General features: G+C 31.3%; 3 protein-coding genes and 1 non-coding gene across 4 annotated transcripts; 3 read left to right on the top strand and 1 right to left on the bottom strand.

The window, feature by feature from the left end:
* The first annotated feature begins 1064 nt into the window (after positions 1 to 1064).
* Positions 1065 to 5097, top strand: LOC107482677 (glutamine synthetase leaf isozyme, chloroplastic). Its single transcript, XM_016103205.3, has 14 exons — positions 1065 to 1233; positions 2126 to 2388; positions 2495 to 2534; positions 2619 to 2722; positions 2807 to 2855; positions 2961 to 3067; positions 3268 to 3355; positions 3462 to 3590; positions 3677 to 3751; positions 3850 to 3903; positions 3982 to 4019; positions 4102 to 4261; positions 4368 to 4428; positions 4745 to 5097. Exons 2-14 carry the CDS (start codon positions 2135 to 2137, stop codon positions 4882 to 4884), a joined length of 1299 nt encoding a protein of 432 aa, XP_015958691.1. The 5' UTR covers positions 1065 to 1233; positions 2126 to 2134; the 3' UTR covers positions 4885 to 5097.
* A 296-nt stretch (positions 5098 to 5393) lies between these two features.
* Positions 5394 to 5465, bottom strand: TRNAP-UGG (transfer RNA proline (anticodon UGG)). Its single transcript has one exon. It is a non-coding gene; the product is annotated as a tRNA-Pro (tRNA).
* Positions 5466 to 5541: 76 nt separating this feature from the next.
* On the top strand, positions 5542 to 9699 carry LOC107482678 (protein ABCI12, chloroplastic). Its single transcript, XM_016103206.3, has 7 exons — positions 5542 to 5937; positions 6130 to 6246; positions 6621 to 6857; positions 6983 to 7147; positions 8126 to 8201; positions 8785 to 8849; positions 9227 to 9699. Exons 1-7 carry the CDS (start codon positions 5590 to 5592, stop codon positions 9377 to 9379), a joined length of 1161 nt encoding a protein of 386 aa, XP_015958692.1. The 5' UTR covers positions 5542 to 5589; the 3' UTR covers positions 9380 to 9699.
* Positions 9700 to 14923: 5224 nt separating this feature from the next.
* On the top strand, positions 14924 to 15565 carry LOC107482557 (uncharacterized). The gene has a single exon (XM_016103088.1). The coding sequence runs from the start codon at positions 14924 to 14926 to the stop codon at positions 15563 to 15565; it is 642 nt and encodes a 213-aa protein (XP_015958574.1).
* Positions 15566 to 27882: the final 12317 nt, after the last annotated feature.

The following is a 27882-nucleotide window of genomic DNA, read 5'->3' as shown; positions in this document are numbered from 1 at the left end:
CCTCGATATTTATTAAGAATTTAAAAGTAAAAAACTTCTATGAAATAAAGTTCTTTTAAGTTTTACTAAAAAAATATATATTTTTTGAATTCTTACAATATTATTAAGGCATTCTTTAACAAAATCTATTAAAAAAATAGATAGAGAATAATATTACATAATCAGTAAATATTATTATTTTTTGTTAGTATTTAATCAGTAATAATTTACGCTCATATTTATAAGAGTTGTACATACAAAAAATATATAATTTGTAATTATATTTACCAGAATTTATATATATAAATCAATATATTTTATAGTCATATTTTTCAGAATTTACACATATAAATTTAGTAAAGACAATTTAGTATTTATATTAGTCAAATAATAATAAAAAATACTAAAAATTATTGACTTCCAAAAATTTTTTAAATAAATATTAAATTATTAATATTTTTCCTTCTATTTATCTTACATTTGAGTTAACACTAGTCAATACCTTATTTTTTTCACTCTAAACATTCACCTTCATCTTTTACCATTTCTCTAAAAAATAAACTAACCCAATGGATAAAAAGTATCAGATTGTGTCATTTCTCTCTCTAAATGTCAATGTTCTCTTATTATAATAACTAATTGACTTTAATTAATTAGTATAATGGCCTATAAAAAGACAATTCAGACTATACACAGGAACAATTAAAAAGAAGAACCATTAAATAAATAATTAAAAAAACATAAAAGGGCTTGAAGGTTTTCTTTCTTTACTCAAATTGACATTATCAAGAGCGAAGCCTTGAAGGGGACCTAAGATAATGATCTAAACAAGCCACCAAATACTACTACCAACATAAAAGTTCTTAATCATCATATGATTATTATTAATTTAACACACAATACCAAGCCATTATTCATTGATATTCTCAAAAAATGGTATTTATATATAGGATTGAAAATAGATACATATATTTTAAGAAACCTTATCTAAAATATTATGAGTCCAAGCTTTCTCTTGGTGCTCTTTAAGGGACCAAAAACTATTTTCATCCACTCATGACTCACCCCTATCGGTTTTAGAAAAGCCAAGAGACTCATTGGCCACAAGCTTCTTTTATTACACACACACAAACACACAGTCTCTCACACTATACACTTTCTTTCACTTGTCTTTGGGGTCTGTGTCACTCAACCACAGGGTGCATTTCCTCTGCTTCAACCCTGCAGCATTAGCCGTTTTATCACTGTTCTCTGGTGAGTAGTGAAGTTTTCATCATGTGCCCATCATTTATTTCATTCGAAAGTTTCAAACTTTTATGTGATTGGGGGGAGAAAATGAATCATGTACATTTGGGTGTTAATTCAATTCTCTAGGCTTATTTTATTGAAACACTGTTCAAGGACAAATGAAGGAGGTAATGGCTATAAGCATGTGGGGGTTAAAAAGAAAATGGTCCCTTTGTAAGAAAGTTTGTATTTTTTTATGTAACTGATCATTGCCATTGGCCATTGCTCGCTGGAACCATTTCTTTCTCTTGAAAGGTGCTGTTTGCTAATGAAAATGTTAGGAATGTTTCAGTGCTTTCAGTTCATACCAGAATTTATTTTTTGGTCAAATATTGCTTCTTATATTTTAGTAAGTGGAGAAAAAGGAGTGCAGGGTATTTTGCCATTTGAAGATGCTTTATGAGACTTGGTTTCACGTGAGTCATGCTTCAAATATGCCATCAATGAACCTGGGTAGGGAATTTACTAAGTCTTTCTGATGAACAAGGAAGTCAACTCTTTTAGGCCTCATATTTTTACTTTATTTATCTGCATACTATAAAACAATTAACATTTCCATCTAATCAACACTTTATTGATAAGAATCTGAAAAATGGCTAGATTTTGGTTCTTTTCCAGAACCATTAGTTTTAATAAGGATTTGATGATTGCTTTCAAACTGATTTTGTATGTGGTTTCATTAGTCATCATTTGAGAGTGGATGTAGAACAACAGTTAATAAGCATCATGCATTATTATTGATGCTGTACATTTTCTTTTTGTGCAAATTTGTTTATGGTAATCATATATTGTGTAATATAATCTAATTTTATTCCTTTTATGGTTGGTGGTTCTCATGGATAATACTATGTTCTGTTAGGTGCTGAACATGGCACAGATTTTGGCACCCTCTACACAATGGCAGATGAGAATCACAAAACCCTCACAAAATGCAAGCCCAATTACTTCAAAAATGTGGAGTTCTTTAGTGTTGAGACCAAACAAGAAAGTTGGTGCTACCAGCTCTGCCAAATTTAGAGTGATGGCAATCAAGTCCGATAACAGCACAATCAACAGGCTAGAGCAGCTACTTAATTTGGATGTATCGCCATACACTGACAAGATCATTGCTGAATACATTTGGTATCTCATTTCCTTTTTTTTTTTCTTGTTCTAGCTATGAATAATGATTTCATTTTTGTTGCTTCTGTGAAAGCTTTTAAAAACTTTGATATCTTTTCTGAAACAGGATTGGTGGAACAGGAATCGATGTGCGCAGTAAATCAAGAGTATGTTGTTTATAATACCTTAGCTGCTATATGATTTGTCTGATGTTATTCATGGTAATCTTACACATTGTTCTTCATTTTCAGACAATTCCAAGGCCGGTTGAACATCCTTCAGAGCTCCCTAAGTGGAACTATGACGGATCTAGCACTGGACAGGCACCTGGTGAAGACAGTGAAGTAATCTTATAGTAAGAATTTCGGAACTGTTGCTTATTTTAATCTTATACCACATAGCTATAGTTTAACTTAGTACTCTTCTTTTTTCCCCTCAGTCCTCAAGCAATTTTCAAAGATCCTTTCCGTGGTGGTAACAATATTTTGGTAAGAGCTGTTGTCTTTTGCAGAAGTTTCATGGCAATTTGCTTTAACTTGAAGCACAAATATTATGAAGTTAGTGTGATTTAATATAATCTTTTTCTTGCATAGGTAATTTGCGATTCCTACACACCACAAGGTGAGCCTATCCCTACAAACAAGAGACATAAAGCTGCCGAAATTTTCAGTAACCCAAAGGTCCAAGCTGAAGTTCCATGGTATATGTTATGCTCTTAAAAGAAAGATAACCAAAAACCAACTATTTCCTTCTTATGTTCAAAATGATTTAGTATCTACCTATATTATGCACAATGCTGCAAATTTCTTTGACATATGATGATCAATATCCAAAAAGAAAGATATTTGATAATTGACATTTCCAACTATGATTAATGGCTTTATGTTTAATTTTTCAAAGGTATGGAATAGAGCAAGAGTACACCTTACTTCAAACAAATGTGAAATGGCCTCTAGGTTGGCCTACTGGTGGCTACCCTGGCCCTCAGGTAATATGTTGTGCTTACTCTTTCCTGTTTTGTTCACATTTGACAAAAACGAATGAGTTTCATGATGCAGATTTGATTATGCTGCTTGTTTATTTTGTTACATTAGGGTCCATATTACTGTGGTGCTGGGGCTGACAAGTCATTCGGACGCGATATATCCGATGCTCATTACAAGGCTTGCTTATATGCCGGAATTAACATCAGTGGTACCAATGGGGAAGTTATGCCTGGACAGGTTCATCTCTGGAAAATTCCATTTCTTTCAAAGCTTATGTGTATATGAATGCATTTTTCTTATTATCTCTTCCATGAATAATGAAGTGGGAGTACCAAGTTGGTCCTAGTGTTGGTATTGAAGCTGGTGATCATATCTGGTGTTCAAGGTACATCCTTGAGGTAATTCATTTTACCTACTTTCATTAGCATTTTCAACATATTTCAATAGCGCCGCAACTCAATATAACATTTCATATGCATTTTATATGTTGTGACAGAGGATTACTGAACAAGCTGGCGTTGTTCTCTCTCTTGATCCAAAACCAATTGAGGTATTATGGTACTTTAGTTTACAGTATGCCTTATCTGATGATTATAACACTAATTGTTTTGGTTTTTTCGCCTGACAGGGTGACTGGAATGGTGCTGGTTGCCACACCAATTACAGGTAAGGACTAACTTTTGTTATGAATATAGATTGCATTTGTTTTGCCATCTTCCTAAAATTCTAAGTTGATGATATTTTCTAGTACAAAGAGCATGAGGGAAGATGGAGGCTTCGAGGTGATAAAGAAGGCGATTTTGAATCTATCGCTTCGCCATGTGGATCACATTAGCGCATATGGAGAAGGAAATGAGAGAAGGTTGACAGGAAAGCATGAAACAGCCAGCATAGACACATTCTCTTGGGTATTGCTTGAAATTACCTCTACCTTATTATTGTTAAAGCTTAAGACAGTAATAAAGCAAGAATTTTATCTTCTATGGAAATGTCCTAATAGCATTGAACTTGCAGGGAGTCGCTAACCGTGGTTGCTCAATCCGTGTGGGAAGAGACACAGAAAAGAATGGCAAAGGTAAGTTGAAGGAATTGTAGCATTAGACTACCTATGCCTTCTTTAGAATATTTGCTTTGCTAAATGCTAATGCCACATATACTGCTATGAAAAAATGCTATGCATCCCTTTTTTCTTTGCCCAAAATCACCCCATTAAGTAGGTAGTCTATAAAAATATAAAATCCTAAATTTTTGTTGCATCTTTCTAGCACTTTAAATTTGGACAGGAACTCTAGCTATGTAACATTGTTTTTCTGGTATTACTTTTCTCAATTGAATTTTACTTCATTTCCTTTTCCGTTTCTCTTACCTTGCCAATCCTCTGGTGATCTCAGGTTACTTGGAAGACAGGCGCCCGGCTTCAAACATGGATCCATATGTTGTGACAGGATTACTTGCAGAGACTACTCTCCTGTGGGAGCCAACTCTGGAGGCTGAAGCTCTTGCAGCTCAGAAGTTAGCATTAAAGGTCTAAATCTATTCTGATTGGTGGCATTCTCGATGGAGTCGACGCCCGGAATCTCTTTTGCTTTCCTTTTAGATTATTTATGGTTTTAATGAACTAAAGAGGTCATGAGTCTGGGTTATTGCTTATCAGATGAATGCACATTGTATATTAAGAGTTTCATTGGATGCATTTGTATTCGGACAAGTTGCATTATGCTTGGTTATGTTTCAGTGTTCTTTAGCTTTGTTTCCTATAATAACTGAGCCTATGAACCTCACAAATCTCAGGCATTCAAAACTTACTTTTGCTTACAAATCAGTTTGGAATTGGATGAAGATTTAGTCTAATATAATTGGAACCCTTCTAATGATATACAGAACATAGATTGCTTCAAATCATGTGTGAAAATTATGGAAGAGTACAAGAGATTCCTCTATGTATATCATTTGTGGGGTTGAATTCAATAAATCACAACCGGAACAAACTAAAAAAGCTGATAAACATTGTATCTGATAATAAGATGCATTAAAAAAATTGGGGCATTCCGAGAATCGAACTCGGGACCTCTCGCACCCAAAGCGAGAATCATACCACTAGACCAAATGCCCACTTGATGTCCAATTGCATTATTCAGTTTTTATTTGGCTTTTAGTCACGCTGCAAAGAAACAAGTATATTACTGGAGTTCTGTTGAATCTGTTCCATTCCCGCTAACCTCTCATTCACTCTGTGATGTTCATGTACTCCAACCATGCCACTGCCACCTTCTATTTCCCCTCCACTTTCCTCCCACTCCCAACCACCATAGCCTCCATTCCCAAAACCTTCTTACCAACACTTTCCTCACCAAAACCCCTCTTCTCTCTCAGAACCCCTACGCCTATTCCAATCAGGGCTGCTGCTTCATCAAACAGCGCCGACAATAACGGTAACGCAAACTGGACTAAGTGGGTCCCTGCCGGTTCCCTCGCAGCCGATAAGGTCCTCAGGTTGATTGCCGGCGCCACCGCCAGTCCCATTGGCCAGTTCGTGTCCTCGCCCACTACCTTTCTTCACTCCATCGATCCTAGAGTCAAATTGGTCAGTCACTCCAATTCAAGGTTCTTTTTTCTTTGAAAAATTTGAGATTTTTTCTATGTTTTGGGCTGCAAAGTATGAACTTGATTGTTTGGTAGAGAACTAGAGATACTGTTTAGGTTTGTTTATGGACATTGTAGTTTAAGGATTGATGTTGGAGATTATTGGTGTTGCTGTTATCTTTTGATGCTACAGGTATGGCTTTTAGCTCTGGTTATTCTTCCGGCAAGGTCACATATAATTATGCAATTTGGATTAGTAGCATACTTGACTCTGATTTCAGTTTGGGTTCTGCCAAGAGAAGTTTGGATGGTGAGTAATCCTTGACTGGTGGAGTTATGTTCATTTATAGATGGATGTTTTAGTTTGCTTCATTATCTTTGTAGTAAAAAAAAATTATTCCAGCAATGGCCATTTTTGGTGTTCATCTTCTAGTACATATAGTGTTATTGTTTTTGGATGCTTATTTATGAAGAGAGCTAGCTGGTAAGTTTTCTTGTTAGATTTTTCTTCCGAGTTCTGACTGATTGAATAAAATGATGCGCAGAAGAAATATTCATATAGAGGTTGGATTTTCCATTTTGTTAACTGAAAGATACTTGGAAGTAGACTTTGTATATGCCTTCGTCTTTTCATCCTGCTATGATGTGTTGATTTGGGAATTTCTTGCTAATTTCTATCTGTAGGATCAATTGGGGAGAGTTTATTTGCTGTCAGGATTGTTATTCATAACATTAGGGCTAGGTGCAGATGGTGTGCCCCCACTTGTTCAGTTGAGAACTCCAACACCTGCATTGATGGGGCTTCCTAATCTTCCTGTATCATTAACAGGTTATTCGTATGTAATCGCCAAGTTAGGTCCATTAACCTTTACAAGGAAAGGCTTATCCATAGCAAGCACTGCTGCCTGTTTGACTTTTATGGTAAGTTGCTTTCTGCCTTTTGTGTTGGACATCTAACAGAATTCTTGCCGTCAAAGCATTGTGAAACAACGGAACACTTTGATGATTCTGATTTTCGAGAATTTGGTTCTGCATTTCTTTTGAAGGTATTTCAAAGTGCTAGTCTCTGCCTCACAACTACGACCCCTGAACAACTAGCATTTGCATTGCGATGGTTTTTGCTTCCTCTGAAATATATAGGTGTCTCTGTGTCAGAAATTGTGCTTACCCTTTTACTGTCATTGAGATTCATCGGTCTAGTTTTTGATGAGGTAAGAAGGCCAAGGGGGTTTTAACTTCCATACTTATCTCTGATATCGATAATCTTAGTTTCTTTTCTCATCTTACTTTCTGCTTTTATTGATAGCACGTAATTGGTTGTTTGATATTTACCTTGTATGACTACAAAAACTTGCGAAAAAATAAATCATGAAATTACTAGCAGAAAAAAAGAAAGAAATTAAGGGAAATTTTGGGCTTGACAAATGTTGGGTACTGACAGACTGCTTTTGCTGGAGTTAACTGATAGTTTGACACTTCTCTCTACTTGGTGATTATTTTTACTGGCGAGATTAGTGAGAATGTCGTCTTAGAAACAATGTCAGCACTATTCTGAAGGATATAATAACTATCCCAACACTGTCCTTTTGCATTAAATTATGGTTTTGGATGTTTCATTTAGTTTAAGGTGAATTGTGGGGAAGTGGATAAAAAATAGGCTCAATGGCCTTTTTCTTAACAGGATGGAGTTCATTCAAAAGCTAAAGGTAGATAGAGTCAAATATATGGATTATGGGAATGCAAACAGTGTTGTAAATGATATTCCTGGTTTAATAATTTTGAGCCTTAGAGGTAAAGTCAAGCAAGAATCGAAAATTTTCAATTTTATGAATGATTGGATTATTAGATTTGCAAAGGGAATAAATGAAGTAATTCGGAGGAGGGCAGGTTAGTGATGGTCCTGATGGTTTTATAGGGTTCTATCACGTATGAATTTGAATTAGTGTACCAGACTGACATGGAAAGAGATCTAGGTTGATGCTAGGATTCTTTTAATGCATCTACATTGCTGCTACCTTGTAATCAACTTATTTTATGTACTGATCTGATACTACTTAAATTGCATAACATAATTAGTGCATGTGGGTGGAATGCATGAATGAAATAGTTAATGCCACAACAATAAAAGTTCTCTTACACAGGAAAAGGAAGTAAAATTCGACTTAAATACCCATATTATGTTATTGCAGGTTCGAAACATTGCTTTAGGGATTGTATCTCGCAGGGTAAATTGGAAACAATTGAGTACTATGGAGACAATTGATAGTAAGTAATGTTATTAGCTCTTTCTTCTGTTTACAGGGATTGACAGAAAATTATTGTTTTGTTCTATATTCTCTTGTTTGCTTTCCAACAAATTAGTTGATTGTGCATAAATCGTGTTTAGAATATCTAGGCTTCACATTTGTTTTGGACAACTCCCATATTTACTTTATATAGTTATATAAAAATATATTTTTGTTGATAGCGTCTTATTTAGTTTCCAATTGCATAGCACCCAATATGTTGCTATATTAATATTAATAATGCATTAAGAAATCAATATTTGGCTGGTAGGCGACTTAGAGTTGTTATGACATGTATAATAATCTGTTACTGATGATGCTGATCGATAATTAGGTCATAATGTCTTCAAAAGCTTTCTGTTGAAAATTTGTGATTTTTTGTTGCTATCAATGGCCTTTCCATTCTATAAACCAGTAACAAATGCATGTATAACTGACTAAGAATGCCAAAAGAATAATGTTTTAGTGTACAGTTCAATCAGAATATTACTTGGGGAAAGATTTTTTTTTTTCCCTTCAATTGTCATGACACTTATTTTATTTTTCCTTATATGCCTCTGCAGTCTTCTTTAACTACTTCCGGCGAATCTTCAAAAATATTTTCAGCCATGCAGAACAAATTTCTCAGGTTAGCCTCTTTGATGTTCCCCTCCTGTTTTCTTCACGTTATCTAGTCTTACTAGTGCTTCAACCTTCAGCTTCATTCTAGAAAAAGTCGAATAATCGGATAACTTCGTTTTAATTTCATCAATTATATCATTTATATGAAGGTTTCGCAGACCCATGCTTAAAATATTGCTTTCAATTCTGATGTGTCTAAAGTAGAAAAGTTTGAAATTCACTCTTGTATTTTTGGCATATTGTGAACCTTCTATGTTGATTTCTTTTAGCACTTCAGGTTTTGAAAATAGGTTACATGAATTAAATTGGCCTTGCATGTTATAAACTTCAAATTGCCTTCATATTCATAGCTCTTCTTCTGACAGTTCAACATAACTATTGTAGGCTATGATAGCCAGAGGTTTTAAAGGGGACAGTGGTGATCATAAACTCTACTTCTTGGCAGAATCATCTTTTGGAATGGCAGATATTGTATGCTTGTTGTTCTTGACAATTATCATTGGAGCTGCTTTTCTATCTGAGTACTACCTTGTGTGATAACTAATACTTGCCTATCTGGCATTGTGACTTGTGAGAGCATTTGTTATGTAATTTTGTTCAATTTTTCATCTTATGATTAGATGATTATAAACACTACAGCCCCTTGCAAGCAAATGTATTTTCCCCAATGCAAAATATTGATGGGGGTTAACACATTGCAAGGGGAAAATTATCAATAGATGAAGGGAAGAAAAATAGGTGGCTTGCTTCTGATGTTAGTTTTGTCAAATTAGAAAAATGATATTTGTACAATTTTATGGACATATCTTTTGTATATTTTTCTTATGGTTAAACTGAACAAACAAATTTTTTTAATCTTTTTTCAGTTTTTATTAATAAATTTTAATTAAAAATATACATTCAAAATCATTATTTTTTTTTTAACTTAAACAAGCTGAAAAAAAAAAGAAAAAAAAACAGCAACTGTTTAAATAAAGGGATAGTTCCGTATAAGATTATTCTAAAACTCTTCTCAAGGAGAGGGAAGCTCCACTTGATAAAATTGTAATTTCATCACTATTTTTGTCATAGTGTCTGCCAATGTATTTGCATTTTTTAATGATCAAACGAAAGTTAACATGTCAATTCCAATGTATGATATTCTTTATTTTGAGCACTAACGGATCAATAAACCCAAAACCATCTTGGTGATTGTTAACAAGATTAAATGTTTTTACACAATCTGTCTCACAAATAACATCTCGTTGACCCACATCCCAGACTAAGAGATATCATATTCAAATAGCAAATAATTTTTCTTGAAAAATATTATTACACTTAATCATTCTCAAATACACCATTTACCAACTCCGATTACAATATCTAATAATGCAAGCAAAACCAACACTATCACCAGAACCAGAATAACTAGCATCACAATTAATCTTGAAAACACTCGTAAATAGAGGATTCCAAGAACCACTTAGAATAGAGAGGAGGGACATATGTTGTAATTCAAAAACACTCCTAAGCTCAAAACCAACACTATTACCAGAACCGGAATAACTAGCATCACAATTAATCTTGAAAACACTCATAGATAGAGGATTCCAAGAACCACTTAGAACAGAGAGGAGGGACATATGTTGTAATTCAAAAACACTCCTAAGCTCATTTTCTGAAGCTAATACCAGATAAATAACTTTTTTTGGAAGCCAAGTTTTATTAAGATTAAAGATGTCATTATTTTTTACTTGTCATGTCCACCAAAGTCTCGGAAAGAACATGAACGGATGCTCTCTGCTATGATACAATAACTAGTTTTTTAAATCTAGAAGATGACAAGAAATATCCAACCTGTGCCATACAAGCTGAGCTTTCGGACAATCTCAAATACAATGTAAAATCGATTCCTGGTTAAAAAGGCATCTTGAACACCTATCCGATAACGACATCTATCTTCTAAAACAAATTACAGTAGGAAGAGCCTCCTTAAGACACAGCCAAGCCAAACACTTGTGTTTTTTCAGAACAAGCTAGCATCAAAGCTAAAGTCAATTTCGTCGCTCCTTCCAGCCAAACAGCTGCTTACACAACCACAAGTAACCATTGTGTGAGTCATAGACTTTGGAAGCAGATTCATTACAATACCAACCTATATCTGGACCCGCTTACATATCTGAATTGTAAGAAAGAAAATGTTACCTTTCAAATTTTGAGATAGATGGAAATAAAAAGTCTCTAAATACCACTTACCAACTGACCAAATATTCTATATTCGAAAGTTTAAATCATAAATGTGAATATAATTTATCTCATTAAATAGCTGTATTTCTCTCCCCCATTTTAAAAAAACTAAAAATTGATTCAAAACAGATTAAACTTTTAAATAGTGGAATAATGTAATATTCAATTGTTTTAAACTTACAACAATTTGTATACCGAAAAAAGCATATTCAGCTTTGGAAGCCCTGATCAGGAGTAATTTGCATGATTTAATTTTGTTATGGTAATTCGAATGAAGTTGTGAAAATATTATTTCAGATTTATGTTTAGTTTGGTAAAGTTTTTTATTTTTAAAAAATAGTTTATAAAAATTATCTTTTAAAAAATAATTTTTTTTAAAAGTTATAACATCTGTATTTGATAAATTAAATTAAAAATAATTTTTACAAAGCAACAACAACTCAACAAGCGCATTTGATAAACTAATTTTTAAAATTTTAAAATATTATAATAGACATTAATATAAGAATTAAATTTAAATATTAATTAATATACAAAATTATATTAAACCTTTTAATTTTGATACGTACAAACTAACTTAAAAAAAATCTTTTTTAAATACTTTCAAGCATTCTTACAAAATTGTCAACATAAATACATAAATATTTTAATTTATCAAATACAAAATGAGTTATTTCTCTAAAGTACAAACACTTTTTTAAAAAATTTTACAACACCAAACCGCATAATAGCTAACATGAATGAACGAAAGTCAAAAACTCATATATATATACAACTCAAGGGACACCATAATATCAACATAGATTCGAAAATCACAATAATCTCGAAAGAAAGTTGAAAGGATGAGTATTATTTTCAGAGTCCTATATTGGCCATGACTTCCATTATAATTATAACTAGTATTTGCATAGTGATGTCACGTTCAAGTTGATTCCCAATGCAAATTAAACCTATTAACTCCAAATACACACAAAATCTACTTGATATATGCTGCTCTTGCTGCAACATTTCCTACTATCACAACACATGTATACTTCATCAACTAATTTTAATCCATATTTTTAAAATTATTTTAAATATTTTAAAATAATATTATATAAATAATTGTTTCAATTAATATTAGCTATTTTTTTAAAAATTATTTTATTTATCTTAAATTCTAAAATTTAAATTGTAAATTATAAATATTAACTTTACACTCTAAATTATAAATTCTAAATCTTAAAATTGGTTAATATTAACTAATTAAAAATTAATTTCTTATATTTTTTATTTTAAATTTTAAACCTTAAAACATAAATTATCAATTTTAAGTCCTAAATTATAAACCTAAATCTTAAAGTTAGTTAATATTAATAGTTGACTAACTAAAAAATTAATTTAATTATGTATAATTTTACTATTGAAATTAATAACAAAAATTATTAAAATATCTAAAATATTGAAATACTTGAAATATTTCTAATATTATATGTTTTTTTATTAGTTTAAAATTTCCTTTTCCTCTCTGATCTCTACGAGAATATATAATCTCCAATTAATTGCAGGCATGTTGTAGGGATAAGTTGCAGCCCTGGAATCATTGGAATATTCTAAATTGCATTCCAACATTGCATGTAGTTTTTAATCGGAAGGAATCTAAAAGTGCTTGATTAGATAAAACAAGTATTGAAATAAAAAGCCACAATAATAACTAAGTAAAACATGGAATCCTTAGAGAATTCTCCTAGGGTTTCAACGGAAGAAGAAGATCTGGTGCAACGCAGCACCAAAAAAGTTAAAACACGCGACGAAATGGATTTGAATCAACTAAGTGATGATATGGAGATTTCCCATGAGAACACTGAAAATGCCATAGTGAGGTCCAAAGCTACATATAAGGAATCTTTGCTGAAACCGTCTGGTCCTACAATGGAAGATGATATGGATCTCCATGAACAAACGGATGAAGATTCTCCAAATCCGGAAGATAGATGGTATAAAGATAGCGACGATCACTCTGATAGGGAGAAATCTTTTGATCCTTGCCCCACTATCAAAGTAACCCAAGAAGAATTCGAGGAATGGTGTAAACCGTGGCGAGCATCCCTCATCGTTAAAGTCTTGGGAAAGAGAGTCAACTTAGGCTTCATGGAGCAACGTTTAAAGAGAGATTGGGTCAAAAAAGGTACGATTAATGTTATTGATATGGATCGTGATTATTTTTTGGTTCATTTTTCAGATGAAGATGACTATTCGCATGCACTGACGGGAGGACCTTGGATGGTAGCTGGGCATTATTTAATTGTCCAACGTTGGAGGCCTTTTTTTCTGGAATCTGAGAAAGCAGTTCGCAAAATAGCGGCTTGGATACGCATACCGAATCTCCCGATCGAGCTGTACAACCATCGCTTTCTATGGAGAGTGGGATCGGCCATTGGTACGATGTTGAAAATAGATAGAGCTACGTCTATTCATTCGAGAGGAAGGTTTGCCAGAATATGTGTTGAGATTGACCTCACTAAAAAGTTAGTCCCCAGAATTTCTGTTCTTGGGAGTATTCTCAATATTGAATATGAAGGTCTACACCTTATTTGCTTCAAGTGCGGTCTTTATGGTCACCGTTCAGAACAATGTAGTGAACCGTCGGAGGATGCGGAGGAAGGAGGCGGCGTCTCGGGGTCCCGAGGAGACGGGAGCAGATCTGATGAACAGAAAATCATTGCATTGAATGAGGACCAGAATGAAAATAGCATAAAATCCGGTGAACAAAATCAAAGGAGATATGATCAAAGCCCCCCAAATTTTAGGCCCTGGATGATGGTAAGGAAGCAATTTAGAAGGAAATCGGAGAGATATGCGACTAACCAAAAGAGTAATTATTATGGTAAGGAATCCTTGAATAATATGGAAGGAGAATATAATAGCGCTACCCAGGGAGAAGAATCAGGGTCCAGATTCAATGTTCTATTGGAGGAAGGTTTGGATGATATGCAAGGATTGCATGGCAATAACAAATCTAAAGGGAATGACCAACCAAGCACTATGAAAAATGGGTCCCATCAGCAAGCAAAACAAAAAGAAAATGGGCCATCCATAAAAGCCCATGACAAGATCTTAAGACAAGGAGCTAGGAAGGTGATTAAAAAAGGCACACTTATAAAAGATAGGCCCACTAAAGTTGAAAAAGGACCCAAGGTTTCTTTTAAGAAGACCGAACAAGAACATGCCACTTCGGACCCCCAAATGGCAATTTCAAAACATGGAATTTCCTCTTCCAGGGATTCTAATGTTGCAGCCATGGAACTTGAAATGCTTGAAGACATGAGAAGAATCCAGAAGGAGCAATGGAAGATCTACGAAGAATCCAAAACACATGAAAAGTTCATGGAATCACATGTAGTGACAAACAGTTTCATCACCCAAGTTCCTGGCCATATTCCAAAAGAGAGAGGTCCATCTCCCGATAGCAGGAATCCAAAAAATTCAGAGGAAAAGCCACCTGATCAATTCATGGAGGATGTGGTGGTACACTCATCAAGTGATGGGCACGGGGCGTCTGCCCATGTTCAATAATGGGTTAGTTACCCTCTGTCTCTCCTTGTCTAGTTATCCATGAATCTTATAGCCTGGAATTGTAGAGGTGCGGGAGGGAAGGCTTTCTCTACCCTCATCAGAGATATCAAAAAAGAGTTTAATGCTAGTTTCTGCATTTTATTAGAAACTCATATTAGTGGACAACGAGGTGAAGCGGTTTGGAAAAAAATGGGTTTCGATGGTCATTATATTGAGGAAGCAAGAGGTCAATCTGGTGGTATTTGGTGTCTATGGGATAGAAGCAAATGGAAAGTTGATATTCTTGCTCACAATTCTTAGATGGTGCATATGAAAGTCAAGTCTGGGTCCTCGCCGTACTGGCTTTTAACAGCGATTTACGGCAGTCCCCAGAGAATTAATCGGAACTACCTGTGGGATGATATTAGATCAATACACAATGAGATTAACTTGCCGTGGTGCCTTATTGGAGACTTTAATGCCATGTTACATGATCATGAGCGTCACGGTGGGTCCAATAGCAACAGCAGAGGAGCATGCCCTGATTTTCAAGCCTGCGTATCTGATTGTGGCCTTCTTGATTTGGGATACTCGGGATGGCCGTTTACTTGGAAGCGTGGAAACTTGGTTGAGAGACTCGACCGTGGCTTAAGCAATCTTGAGTGGCAGATCATCTTCCCTACTGCTCACATTAAACACTTGCCTAGCTTCAAATCGGACCACTGCCCCTTATGTCTCCACTTAACAAATGATCGACAAGAGAACAAACAAAGACGCCCTTTCAGGTTTCAAGCAGCTTGGCTATCACATCCGGATTTCACCCATATGGTTAATAGTAACTGGAAGATACAAGATTCTTGGAATAACGGTCTGAATGCTTTTAGGACAAGCCTTAAAAAATGGAATACTGATGTGTTTGGAAATATTCTTAAAAGAAAGAGTAAGATTTTGCGCAGGTTATAAGGAATTTCAAATAAATTACAGATCAACAATTTCTCATATCTCCATGAGCTTCAGGCTAACCTTTGGAGAGAGTATGAAGAAATTCTGGCTCAAGAAGAAATTCTGTGGTTTCAGAAGTCAAGAGTCAAGTGGATTCAGTGCGGGGATCGCAACACAAAATACTTCCATGGATCCACCATGGCAAGGAGAAGGAAGAACAAAATAGAGTCCCTCCAAGATCATGACGGTAACTGGGTATCTAATAAACTTGCTTTAGAACAAATGGCATCTGCTTTTTATTTTGATTTATTCAATGATGATTGTCCTGATGTTCCATATATTATGAATAACTCTTTTCCTGCTCTTAACCATGATGATATAAATATCATAGGGGGCAGGGTAACTCATATGGAAATAAAAGAGGCTATTTTTAAAATGGGGGGCTTGAAAGCACCTGGTATTGATGGTATACATGCTATTTTTTACCAGAGTCAATGGGATAAAGTTGGGGCTGATCTGTGTTTTTTAATTGAGAATATTTTTAGCCATCCTGAGCAGGTGGAAGATATTAATGAGACTTTAATTACTCTTATCCCAAAAGTGGAGCCGGTTGTCAATCTGAAACAAATGCGCCCAATAAGTCTTTGCAATGTCTCTTATAAGATGGTGACCAAGATCATCTCCATGCGGCTCAGGAAAATTATGGAGAAACTAGTTAGTCCAAACCAATGCAGTTTTGTTCCCGGAAGGCAGAGTTCGGATAATATCATTATTGCACAGGAGGTCATACATTCTATGAGAAGTAAGAAGGGCAACAAAGGTTGGATGGCTATCAAGGTTGACTTGGAAAAGGCATACTTGGAAAAGGCATACGACAGACTCAAATGGCGTTTTATTAAAGAAACTCTTATTGATATTGGATTCCCCTCTCATCTCATTGAGCTAATCTGTTCATGCATCTCAACCACCAAAATGAGATTGCTTTGGAATGGAGAGACGCTGGATGAATTTCGTCCAAATAGAGGCATTCGCCAAGGAGATCCGATGTCTCCATATATTTTTGTTCTATGCCTAGAAAGGCTATCTCACCTTATTCAAGCGGCGGTTGACAACAATTTCTGGAAGCCTATTAGGCTCAACAAGGACGGCCCTGTGCTTTCACACCTTTGCTTTGCAGATGATCTTATTCTATTTGCGGAAGCGAATATGGAGCAGGCTGATGTCATCCACAGAGTCTTAGAAGCTTTTTGTGCTAGTTCAGGACAGCGTGTTAGCAAGGATAAAACAAGGATCTTCTTCTCCAAGAATGTCAGTTACAACATTAGAACTGAGATTAGTGATAAGCTACAATTCGCAAGAACTGAGGATCTTGGAAAGTACTTAGGTGTTCCAATAATTCATTCTAGGGTCACCAAAAATACATATAAAGAGATTGAAAGCAAGCTAAATGCAAGGCTTAACAGTTGGAAAGCGTCTTCCCTCTCTCTCGCAGGAAGAACTACTCTGGTGAAATCAACTCTATCTTCTATTCCTACATATACAATGCAATCTGCTATTTTACCTATATCTACTTGTAATGCCATTGACCGTAAATGCAGGAACTTTATTTGGGGTGAGACAGACAACTCAAAAAAAGTGCATTTGCTGAATTGGAACACCATTACTAAAGCGAAACAGTCGGGAGGTCTAGGACTGCGGCATGCAAAGGACCTAAACCACGCGTATATGATGAAAGCTGGTTGGGGGCTTATTGAAAGCAAAGATTCCTTATGGGCAAGAGTTCTCAGAGCAAAATACAAATGTGGCAATGACATTATTCCACAAGTTGAGAGAAGACACAGTGAATCAAACCTTTGGAAAGGGATCTGCTCAGCTTGGCAAGATGTGGAAAAAAATATGGTGTGGAGAGTTGGTGATGGCTCTCAAATTAAGTTCTGGACAGATAACTGGGTCCCAAACATTGGAAGATTGAGCCAACAGACATTACAGGTAATTAATGAAGTCGATTTAAATATATCTCTAACTGATGTCCTTTCGGTTTCAGGCGGCTGGGATGTTACCAGATTAAAGGAGTGGCTGCCAGATGATGTGATTAGCAAGATAATGAGCCTTGTTCCACCATCCCCTTGGAGATCGGAGGATTATATAGCCTGGGCACCCTCTTCGGACGGATCATTCAGCTTAAAAACAGCCTACCACGCCATTCAAAATGACCAGGTGTCACATGATCGAGTGTTCAAGCTTGCATGGAGCTGGAAGGGACCTGAAAGGATTAAATCCTTCATCTGGCTAGTGGCGCATGATGCTATCTTGACCAACATAGAGAGGAAACGAAGACACCTAACACACAATGATCAGTGTCCAAGATGTCACATAAATGAGGAAACAAGTCTACATGTGCTAAGAGATTGCTCTTTTGCCTCTCTTGTATGGCAATTTCTTCAACCTAAAGACCAAGTGAAAGAGTTTTACAGTCTTGGCAGACACGATTGGCTCATTCACAACCTCTCCAAGACAAATGAGTGGCCTTGCACCTTTGGGGTTGCGATTTCTTCCCTATGGTACTTCCGCAACAAATTCATCTTTGAAGGAATTATCACTAACCCAGCAGCCGTGGCAGAGTCCATTAAAGTGAGGAGCTCTGAGATTAAAAGAGCCCTACATAACCTCATCATACCAAAGCAAGTCACTAACTCCACAGGGTGTTTTGTTCGTTGGTACCCCCCTCCTGAAAGTATAATCAAGATTAATGTTGATGGTTCCTACTTTTCCATCAACAACAATGCTGCTTGTGGCGGAGTTGTCCGAAATCATTTAGGCAGATTTCTAAAGGCGTTCACATGTAATATTGGAAATTGTTCTATTATGCATGCAGAATTATGGGGGGTCATTAAAGGACTCCAACTGGCCATCACCCACAACTGGAACCATGTTATCATGGAATCAGACTCTCTGGATGCTATCAACTTCATTAAACATGGATGTCCTACCCTTCACTCTTGTGCATCACTTGTAGAAGAAATCCGAATCTTATCAAGTCGCATCCAACAGGTGCATTGGAACCACATTCTCCGCGAAGCAAATTCAGTGGCGAACATTTTAGCAAAGAAGGGGCAATCAATGCCGCTAGGTCTCCACATCATTGAAGATTCTATTCCTGATATTTTCAATGCTCTTTCTTCTGATTGTATGGGTTCTCTTAGATTGAGAGGGACTCTTTAGGTGGTGTTTTTTATTTCCTTTTGTTGTTTTCTTTTTCTGTTGGGGTCGTTGACCCCCCTTTTCTTCACCAAAAAAAAAAGTGCTTGATTAGATGTAATTAATAACAATCCCGTTAAGTAAGTAACAGATAATTTAACCAATAACAAGCCAACAAATATTTTTAAATTGTATTATATATTTATTAATTGTTATTAATTAATAATTATTTAATTTTTTTAAAAAATATAAAATTATTAATTATTAATTACAGTTATTTAAAATTATCGGTTATAAGAGTTATTATTTATTTATACTTTTCCAATTAATAATTGGACGTATGTGTAGAGTAGCTAGTGTGGTGAATGTTTTATTTAGATTTTTTATTTATTAAGGGAAAAAAAACTTCAATTTGGGACTATAATTCTAGAGCTATCCGATTGAGATAATGCAACTGAGAACTATGATCATGTAGACGTAGAGTATATATATATATATATGCTAATTATATCCTCAACATTATTGTTCGTTCTGCATATCAAATGAGCATCGAAATTTCAAAAATTACAGTGAATGCATCAATTCAATATATATACACTACTTATATAATTAATTAATTAATTAATAATAATAATAATAATAATAATAATAATAATAATAATAATAATCCAAATCAAATTTGGCTTAAATCGGACACTATTAAATGTATAATTGAATATATTTTGAACATACATAGTACGTTGATTTTTAAAAATACAACAAATAATTTTGTTGGATTAAAATTAAATACAATTTTCTAAATATAATATTTAACATATAAATTTCTAATTTAACAGTTAATATTTGAAAAATTATACGAACAAAAAGTTATTTAATAATATTTATTTAAAAGATAAAAAGGTGAATATTATTTTATATTTGAGAATAATTTTACTTTCATATAGTGAAATGTTTACATAGTTTTTTAATTAATATATTCATATGTAAACGTTAATAGAAATAGAAATGATACCATTAACATAGTAGTGATAATATATTAAGAGAATGACTGAAAAGATATTTTAGAAGGATATATCCACTAATATTATTTCAATCCATATATATTGCCAGTGACAAAAAAAATCCATATAAGCGTACACAAAATTTATATGACTGATACTTTTTTATATAGAAAACTATAAGGTTATAATATATTATCTATTAATTTATTGTCAATAATAATTAATTATTATATTTTATTTACAATTAGCATTGAATTGACCTAAATTAATAAAAATTTTGAATTATAAGGATTTGTAATCGAGCCGAAGAGAGCTGCGATGTAAATTTAGAAAGGTGTCATTCAACCCTCTTCTGCAGTAATTTCTAACTGCATTGCTGTCATTCGTCCCTGTATTCTCCCTCATCCTGGCATCAGTCGGCATTGCATATTCTGCCTCCATCGTTGCTGTCCCTGCACGACGTGCCGAGCATGCTCTTCACATTGCTGCGTCGCATCTCCTCCGCCACTGTCGTCTTCGTCGTCACGTCGTGGAGCCTTCGTCACCGTCGTCTTCACTGCCACGTGGAACCCCCTTCCTGTGGAACTGCCGCTATTGCATTGCGCCGTTAGTTGCACTGTTCGAAATGCGTGCAGTAGTTCGTGTCTACGTTGTTGCTACGGCCTCCACCCTGACGATCTTCTGGGCAATGCCGATGCCCTCTAATCTGCAACCAATCCCCATCGCCGCAACGCGCGTTTTACATGCGCAATTTTCTGATCTCCTCTGCAAGACCACCGCTGTCCACCGCAACGCACTTTTTCTATCTTGTTTCTACCTTCTCGATTCGATCAAAGACACCTCCACTACACATGTATAAGGAGACACATCCACAAAGACACTTCCATTAGATACGGCCATAAAAAAGACATTTTTATTAGACATATTCACAAAGACACTTCCATTAAACACAGTTGACAAGAGTTGGTAGAAAAATAATAATATAATTTTTTAATTAATTTAATTACATAATTCAAAAATTATAGAAAATTTATTAAATTATAAAATAAAGTTGTAAACTCTGTTAAATTAGTAGATAATTAGTCAATAAATTAGTTTTTAATAGAAAAAATTAGAAATGTGAATATTTTATTAAATTATGATAGAACTCATCGAAATGAGAATTTTGACATTAATTTCGAAGAAATCAATCCAAGATTGGACCGAACAGGCCAAACCAGTTGAACCTACCGAACCTAAACCTGGCTCGTGAGCTCAATCGGACCAACCCTTAAATGAACCCAAGCCCCTTCTGTCCCTCATTTCAGCTGAACAATGCTGAAAGCTCCAGGGAAGAAAAGGAGCGTCGAAACCCTTATGGCAAAATTTAACTCGTCGTAACTTCTCCATCCGAGTTTAGATCGCCGCACTGTTCGTGGCCACGCGTCTACTGCGTTGATCTCTACGTTTCTACTGGAACAATTTCATAGGTAAGCCATTAATTACTCCCAGACACTCCTTTCGCCCAATTTTTCGAAAATTGAATAGAGATGTTGAATTTCTTTGCTTTTTGATATTTTAGGATCCAATTAGCTTGAGAAAAATGTTCATTCTTGCTTATTGTGAAGTTTGAATAAGGTGAGGATATGATAAATTCGATTTAAATTACTGAATTTATGTTTTCGGTATTAAATTGGGTATATATGTGTTATAAATTAAATGTGTATTAGGTTGTGAATAAATAATTGGAGCTTGAAATTATGAATATTGGAACTTGGAGGAAGCTGAGCCTAGAGTTTATTGAGCTTTTGAGGGACTGTCTTGGTTTTAATTAAATTGATTTAGTCACTACGTGGAAATCAATAAAGGTATGGTTTAGGTTTCTTGCATTTAACATATAATGCTTTGTGAAAACCTAGGCTAGATGACTATAGAATAAGTTGAAATGTATGTGCTTGTATATTGTTTAGTATCTAATTAATAAATATGTTGATTGGTGATGTTGGTTGCTTGATGGATTAGTGAATTATTGAATTGTCATTTGAGGCCATAAACATAGAAGTTTAGGATTGGTAAATTATGGTATTGGTTGTTGAATTTGAGAAGTATTGTGTGATTATTGTTGGTATGAGATATAATTGTTATGGTGATTGATGTGTTAATAAAGGAGGATATATTGTGTTGGAAAGTGTAGGTTGAATGATTAATGGCATAAGATTTGTTTGATTGAAAATGAGGTTTAAAAGTTTGTAAAAGTTGGTTTTTGGGTCGAACTTCGGCGAGCTATAACTTGGCTTCCGGACCTTCAATTTATTTCTAATTTGTTTTAAAATGAAAATCGGGTTCGTGATGTTTATGCCACTTGAAGAACGGGTGAAAAATATTGTAAATCGAAAAAGTTATGGGGTTGAAAAAATTATACCTATAAACTGTTTTGTTTGTAACAATTCTGCCATCCTACTATTATATGTACACATTTTATTTTAGAGGTCGTAATACCACACCATTTCTGTTTTACGACTTAAGCGTAAAACTCAGTGTGGTAGGATATTACAAAAGTCATTATATTCACATATCGATTATTAAATTATAATTAATTTTTAATGTAATTTTTTGTAATTGAAATTTAAATGATTGAAACTATTAGATATTAAATATTTTGCACTTAACTAATTCTGATTTTGTTTTAAAATTAAAAAAATAATGAGTTATTAATTAATTTTAAATTAAAATTTAAATACAAATAAAAAATAAAAAATATATTTTAAATTTTATGTCATTAACCAGAGTTTAATTTAAAATAAAAAATACTTTGTACATCGTATTGTAGATTAATGTGGTTATTTTTTAATGGTAATTATTGTTAAATAAAATAGTATAAGAAATTGGGAAAAAATATATTTATCAATCTAGGTGATAATAATTTATTTTCTAATAGAATAAATTATTGAATAATAAAAATTATTATGGTTTCTCTTCGCACAAATTAATACTCAATGATAGTGTGTTTCAGTGATATTACTAAAAAATATTAACTAATTCAATAGTTTTTATAATGACATAAATCTATAAGTTTGGAGATTTAAAAATTATGTCATAATAAAATATAAAATTTTAACAGGTAAAAATGTTGATCATATTGTTTTGATTTTAAGAATGAATATGATATCAACAAATAAAATTGTCCTATATAAATTTCAACAAAGACAAATCTCCATGAGTATAAATATCAATAAGTAATTGTTCTGCTTTGAGGATAAATATTTTTTCATGATATCTCCAATTCGATAGACCTTAAAGGCAAATATTATTTTTTCATAGTATTTTTTTACTCGACAAGTTGAGACTAATTTCTAATACTTGTTTAAACGGACGAGTGAAATAACCCTTCAACTAACTAAATTAATTGAAAAAATATTAATTATTTTAATATTTTAACATTGAAAACCATTAAATTTTAGTTTTAATTATAACTTTATAAATAATAGTGGTAATTTCTATATATATTTTTTGTTTAATTTTTTTAAAAAAATGTAATGTATTTTTATGTATTATTTTGTATCATGCACGAAAATATACACTTTTATATTCTAAAAAATAATTTTAGAGATTAAATGTTGATGCACACTTTTGTAATTATTATTAAAAATATAATATTTTTCATCCTTAAATTTAGTAATTTTTTGTCAATTGAATTCTTTTAAAAAATATTTTTATTGTGAATGACTATTTTTTAAAAAAAGTAAAACAAAATCTAGAATTAAAATTTTGCTCCAAATTTGGTATGAACTTTTAAATATTTATTCAAATATTATTACAAAAATTTAGATCAAATAGATAAGTTATTTGTCAAATATAAAATTTTTTTGTTACTTACAAAAAATATAATATATATTTATTGTGAAAACTCAGGTAAAATTAACTTAATATAAAGTTAATAACTGAGAACTATTAGATGATAATATAGTCAAACATATCAAATAATTTAACTCTCAACTATGAACCTCATATAAAATTAACTGTATTTGAGTTTTCATCAATATTTATTAGTTCTTTTATTATATTTTTAAATTATTTAAAAATTGTTTTGTCAATAATATCTTATAAAAACTTTTTTATTGGTGGTTAAATCTTTTGAATATAAAATTGGTAGTTAACTCCAAAATATAAAGTAAATTGATGAGGACACATTTTTCAACAACATATTCGAAGAATACTAAAACATTAAATTTTTTGCTATTTTCAATAGATATGTTACCATAACCGTGTTTAGAGAACACATTTTGCTATTTTCACCTGTTTTTCGATTGAGCCGACTCCCCGTTCGATCCGATTTTTATAACTATGTGTAGGATTATAAATATTAGAAATTTTTACAATAAATAATTTAAATATTTTATTTACAGATATGTATAATTTGTAACATATTTATCAATTTTTATCTTTTTATATATTTTGTTTACCGTATAAACAAATTAATATTACTAATATTTTGTTTATACTATAAATAAGATATATGAAATTTGAAAAATACATATATTTTGTTTGTATACTATAAATGTGTATTTATAAATAAAAAAATATAATCTTTGAAAATAATAAAAAAATATTAATAATTTAATTTAGATTAATTTAAAAATAAAAATTGATATATTTTATTACTATTTAGATAAACTTTAATTAACTTATATCTCGTCTATATTTAAATTTTAAATTAATAGCTTTATTTATTTATATTTAACTCTTAAAAATAGAATGTTTCAACTTTTAAATAATAAAAAAGATGAACTGTTTCAAATAATAAAAAAGATGGACAGTCTCAAAATAATAAAAAACTTGAATGATTTTAATTCACTGATGATTGATTTAATTTTCAATATAAATTTTGGTAATTAAAATTTAAATGATTGAAACGATTAAATACTCAATATTTTCACCTAACTAATTTTGATTTTGTTATTAAAATTAAAAAAGAATGATTTATTAAATTTAAATTTGCGTAAAAATAAAAATATTTTAAATTTTATGTCGTTAACGACAGATAATTTCAAAATAAAAAATATATTGTACATTATATTGTAGGTTTCAAAATAAAAAATATATTGTACATTATCTTGTAGGATAATATAGTCATTTATTTTTTAAACGCAGTTATTACTAAATAAAATAATGTAAAAAATTAAAAAAAATATATTTATCAATATAGGTGATAATAATTCATTTTTTAATAGAATAAACTATTGAATAATAAAAATTATGGTTTTTCCTCACATAAATTAATATTTAAGGATAGTGTTCCATTGATGTTATTAAAGAATATTAACTAATTGAATAGCTTTTGTAATGACATAAATTTATAAATTTGGAGGCTTAAAAATCATGTCATAAGATATGAAATTTTAACCGGTAAAAATATTGATAATTTTGTTTCGATTAATTTTAAGAATGAATACGATACCAATAAATAAAAATGTATTAGATAGTCACCAAAAAATAAAAATGTCTTAGATAAATTTCAACAAAGATAAATCTCCATAATTATTGCTATCAATGAGTAATTATTCTACTTTAAAGATAAATTTTATTTTTTATAGTATTCTCAATTTGGTAGACCTTAAAGACAAATATTTTTTTACGGTATTTTTTAATTTGACAGGTTGAGACTGATTTTTAATACTTACTTAAATGGACGAATAAAATAACCACTCAACTAACTCAATTAATTGAAAAAAATATTAATTATTTTTAATGTTTTTAACATTGAAAACCGTTAAATTTTAGTTTAGTTTATAAATTCATAAAATATTTATGGTGCTAATTTCAATGTATATTTTTTGTTTAACTTTTTAATAAAAAATATAATATATTTTTATGTATTATGCTGTATCTACACAGGAATATACACTAATATATTCTAAAAAATAATTTTAGAAATTAAATGTTGATTTACATTTTTGCAATTATATATTATTAAAAATATAAGATCTTTTTATCTTTAAATTTATTAATTTTTTGTCAACTGAATTCTTTTAAAAAATATTTTTACTGTGAATGATAATATTTAAAAAAAAAACTAGAATTAAAATTTTGACCCGAATTTTTTGTGCACCTTTTAACTATTTATTCAAATATTACTGCAAAATTTAAATTAAATAAATAACTCATTTGTCAAATATAAACATTTTTTTGTTACTTACAAAAAATATAATATATATTTATTGTGAAAATTCAGATGCAATTAATTTCATTTAAAGTTAATAGCCAAAAAATGTTAGATGATAATTTTAGTAAAATCGATGAGGACACATTTTTCAATGCAGATTCAAAAAATTCCAAAACACAAAATTTCTTGCTATTTTCAGTAGATATGTTACCATAATAGTGTTTAGAGAGCACATTTTGCTATTTTCATCCGTTTTTTGATTGAATCGGTCCATCCGATTCAGTTTTTATAACTATGTCTAGGATAATAAATATAAGAAATTTTTTAAAATAAATAATTTAAATATTTTATTTACGGATATAGATAATTTGTAGCATATTTATCAATTTTTATCTTTTTACATATTTTATTTACTGTGTAAACGAATTAATATTGTAGTCACAAAAAAGAAACGAATTAATATTACTAATATCTCGTCTACACTATAAATAAGATATATGAAATTTGAAAAATACACATATTTTGTTTACATTATAAATGAGATATGTGTATTTGTAAATATAAAAAATATAATTTTTAAAATAATAAAAAATATTAATAATTTAATTTGGACCAACTTAAAAATAAAATTAATATATTTTATTACTATTTATATCGACTTTAATTAATTTATATCTCATTTATATTTTAAATTAATAGCTTTATTTATTTGTATTAAACTCTTAAAAATAGAATATTTCAAATAATAAAAAAGATGAGTTGTTTCAAATAATAGAAAAAATGTGCAATCTCAAAGTAATAGAAGAGATGAGTAATTTTAACTCACTTATTAATATTTAATTTTTAATATAATTTTTGTAATTAAAATTTAAATGATTAAAATCATTAAATACTCAATATTTTATACTTAACTAATTCTGGTTTTGTTATTAAAATTAAAAAAATGATTTATTAACCAATTTTAAATTCAAATTTAAATTTGAATGAAAAAAAAATATTTTCAATTTTATGTCACTAACGAGAGGTAGTTTCAAAATAAAAAAATACATTATACATTATTTTATAGGATAGTGTAGTCATTTAATTTTTAAAGGTAATTATTCTTAAATAAAATAATATAAAAAATTAGAAAAAAATATATTTATCATTATAGGTGATAATTTATTTTTTAATAGAATAAATTATTGAGTAATAAAAATTATGATTTTTCTCACACAAATTAATACTCAATGATAGTGTTTCATTGATGTTTTTAAAGAATATTAACTAATCCAATAGCTTTTGTAATGATATAAATCTATAAATTTGGAGGCTTAAAAATCATGTTATAAAATATAAAATTTTAACCCGTAAAACTATTGATAATTTTGTTTTGATTTCAATAATGAATACGATACTAATAAATAAAAAGTATTGTTATCGATGAGTAATTGTTCTACTTTAAAGATAAATATTTTTTTCACGGTACTTTGAACTCATTAGATTTTAAAAATAAATACTATTTTTTCACAATATTTTTCATCTCGGCAGGTTGGGACTAATTTACTGCGGATTAAAGCTCTATTTAATTAAGAGTTTGCTGCTAACTAATAGGTTACTGCACACAAAACAGAATTCGAATATCTGATACTTACTTAAATGGACAACAAGTAAAATAACTACTCAATTAACTTAAATTAGATGAACAAAATATTAATTACTTTTAATATTTTTAACATTATTGAAAATCGTTAAAGTTTAGTTTTAATTATAACTTTATAAAATATTTATAGTGATAATTTATATATGTATATATATTTAATTTTTTAATAAAAATGACATATTTTTATGTATTTTCCTGGAACATACATTAATATATTCTAAAAAATGACTTTAGAGAATAAATTTTTGATGTATATTTTTGCAATTATTATTAAAAAAAATATTTTCATCCTTAAAATTTAATAATTTTTTATTCATTGAATTTTTTTAAAAAAATATTTTTATTGTGAATAGCC

The sequence above is a fragment of the Arachis duranensis genome, chromosome 4 (assembly GCF_000817695.3).
Source record: "Arachis duranensis cultivar V14167 chromosome 4, aradu.V14167.gnm2.J7QH, whole genome shotgun sequence".
In the NCBI taxonomy this organism is placed as follows: domain Eukaryota; kingdom Viridiplantae; phylum Streptophyta; class Magnoliopsida; order Fabales; family Fabaceae; genus Arachis; species Arachis duranensis.
The sequence above is the reverse complement of the archived record's forward strand: the minus strand, read 5'-3'. Positions and strand labels throughout refer to the sequence as shown.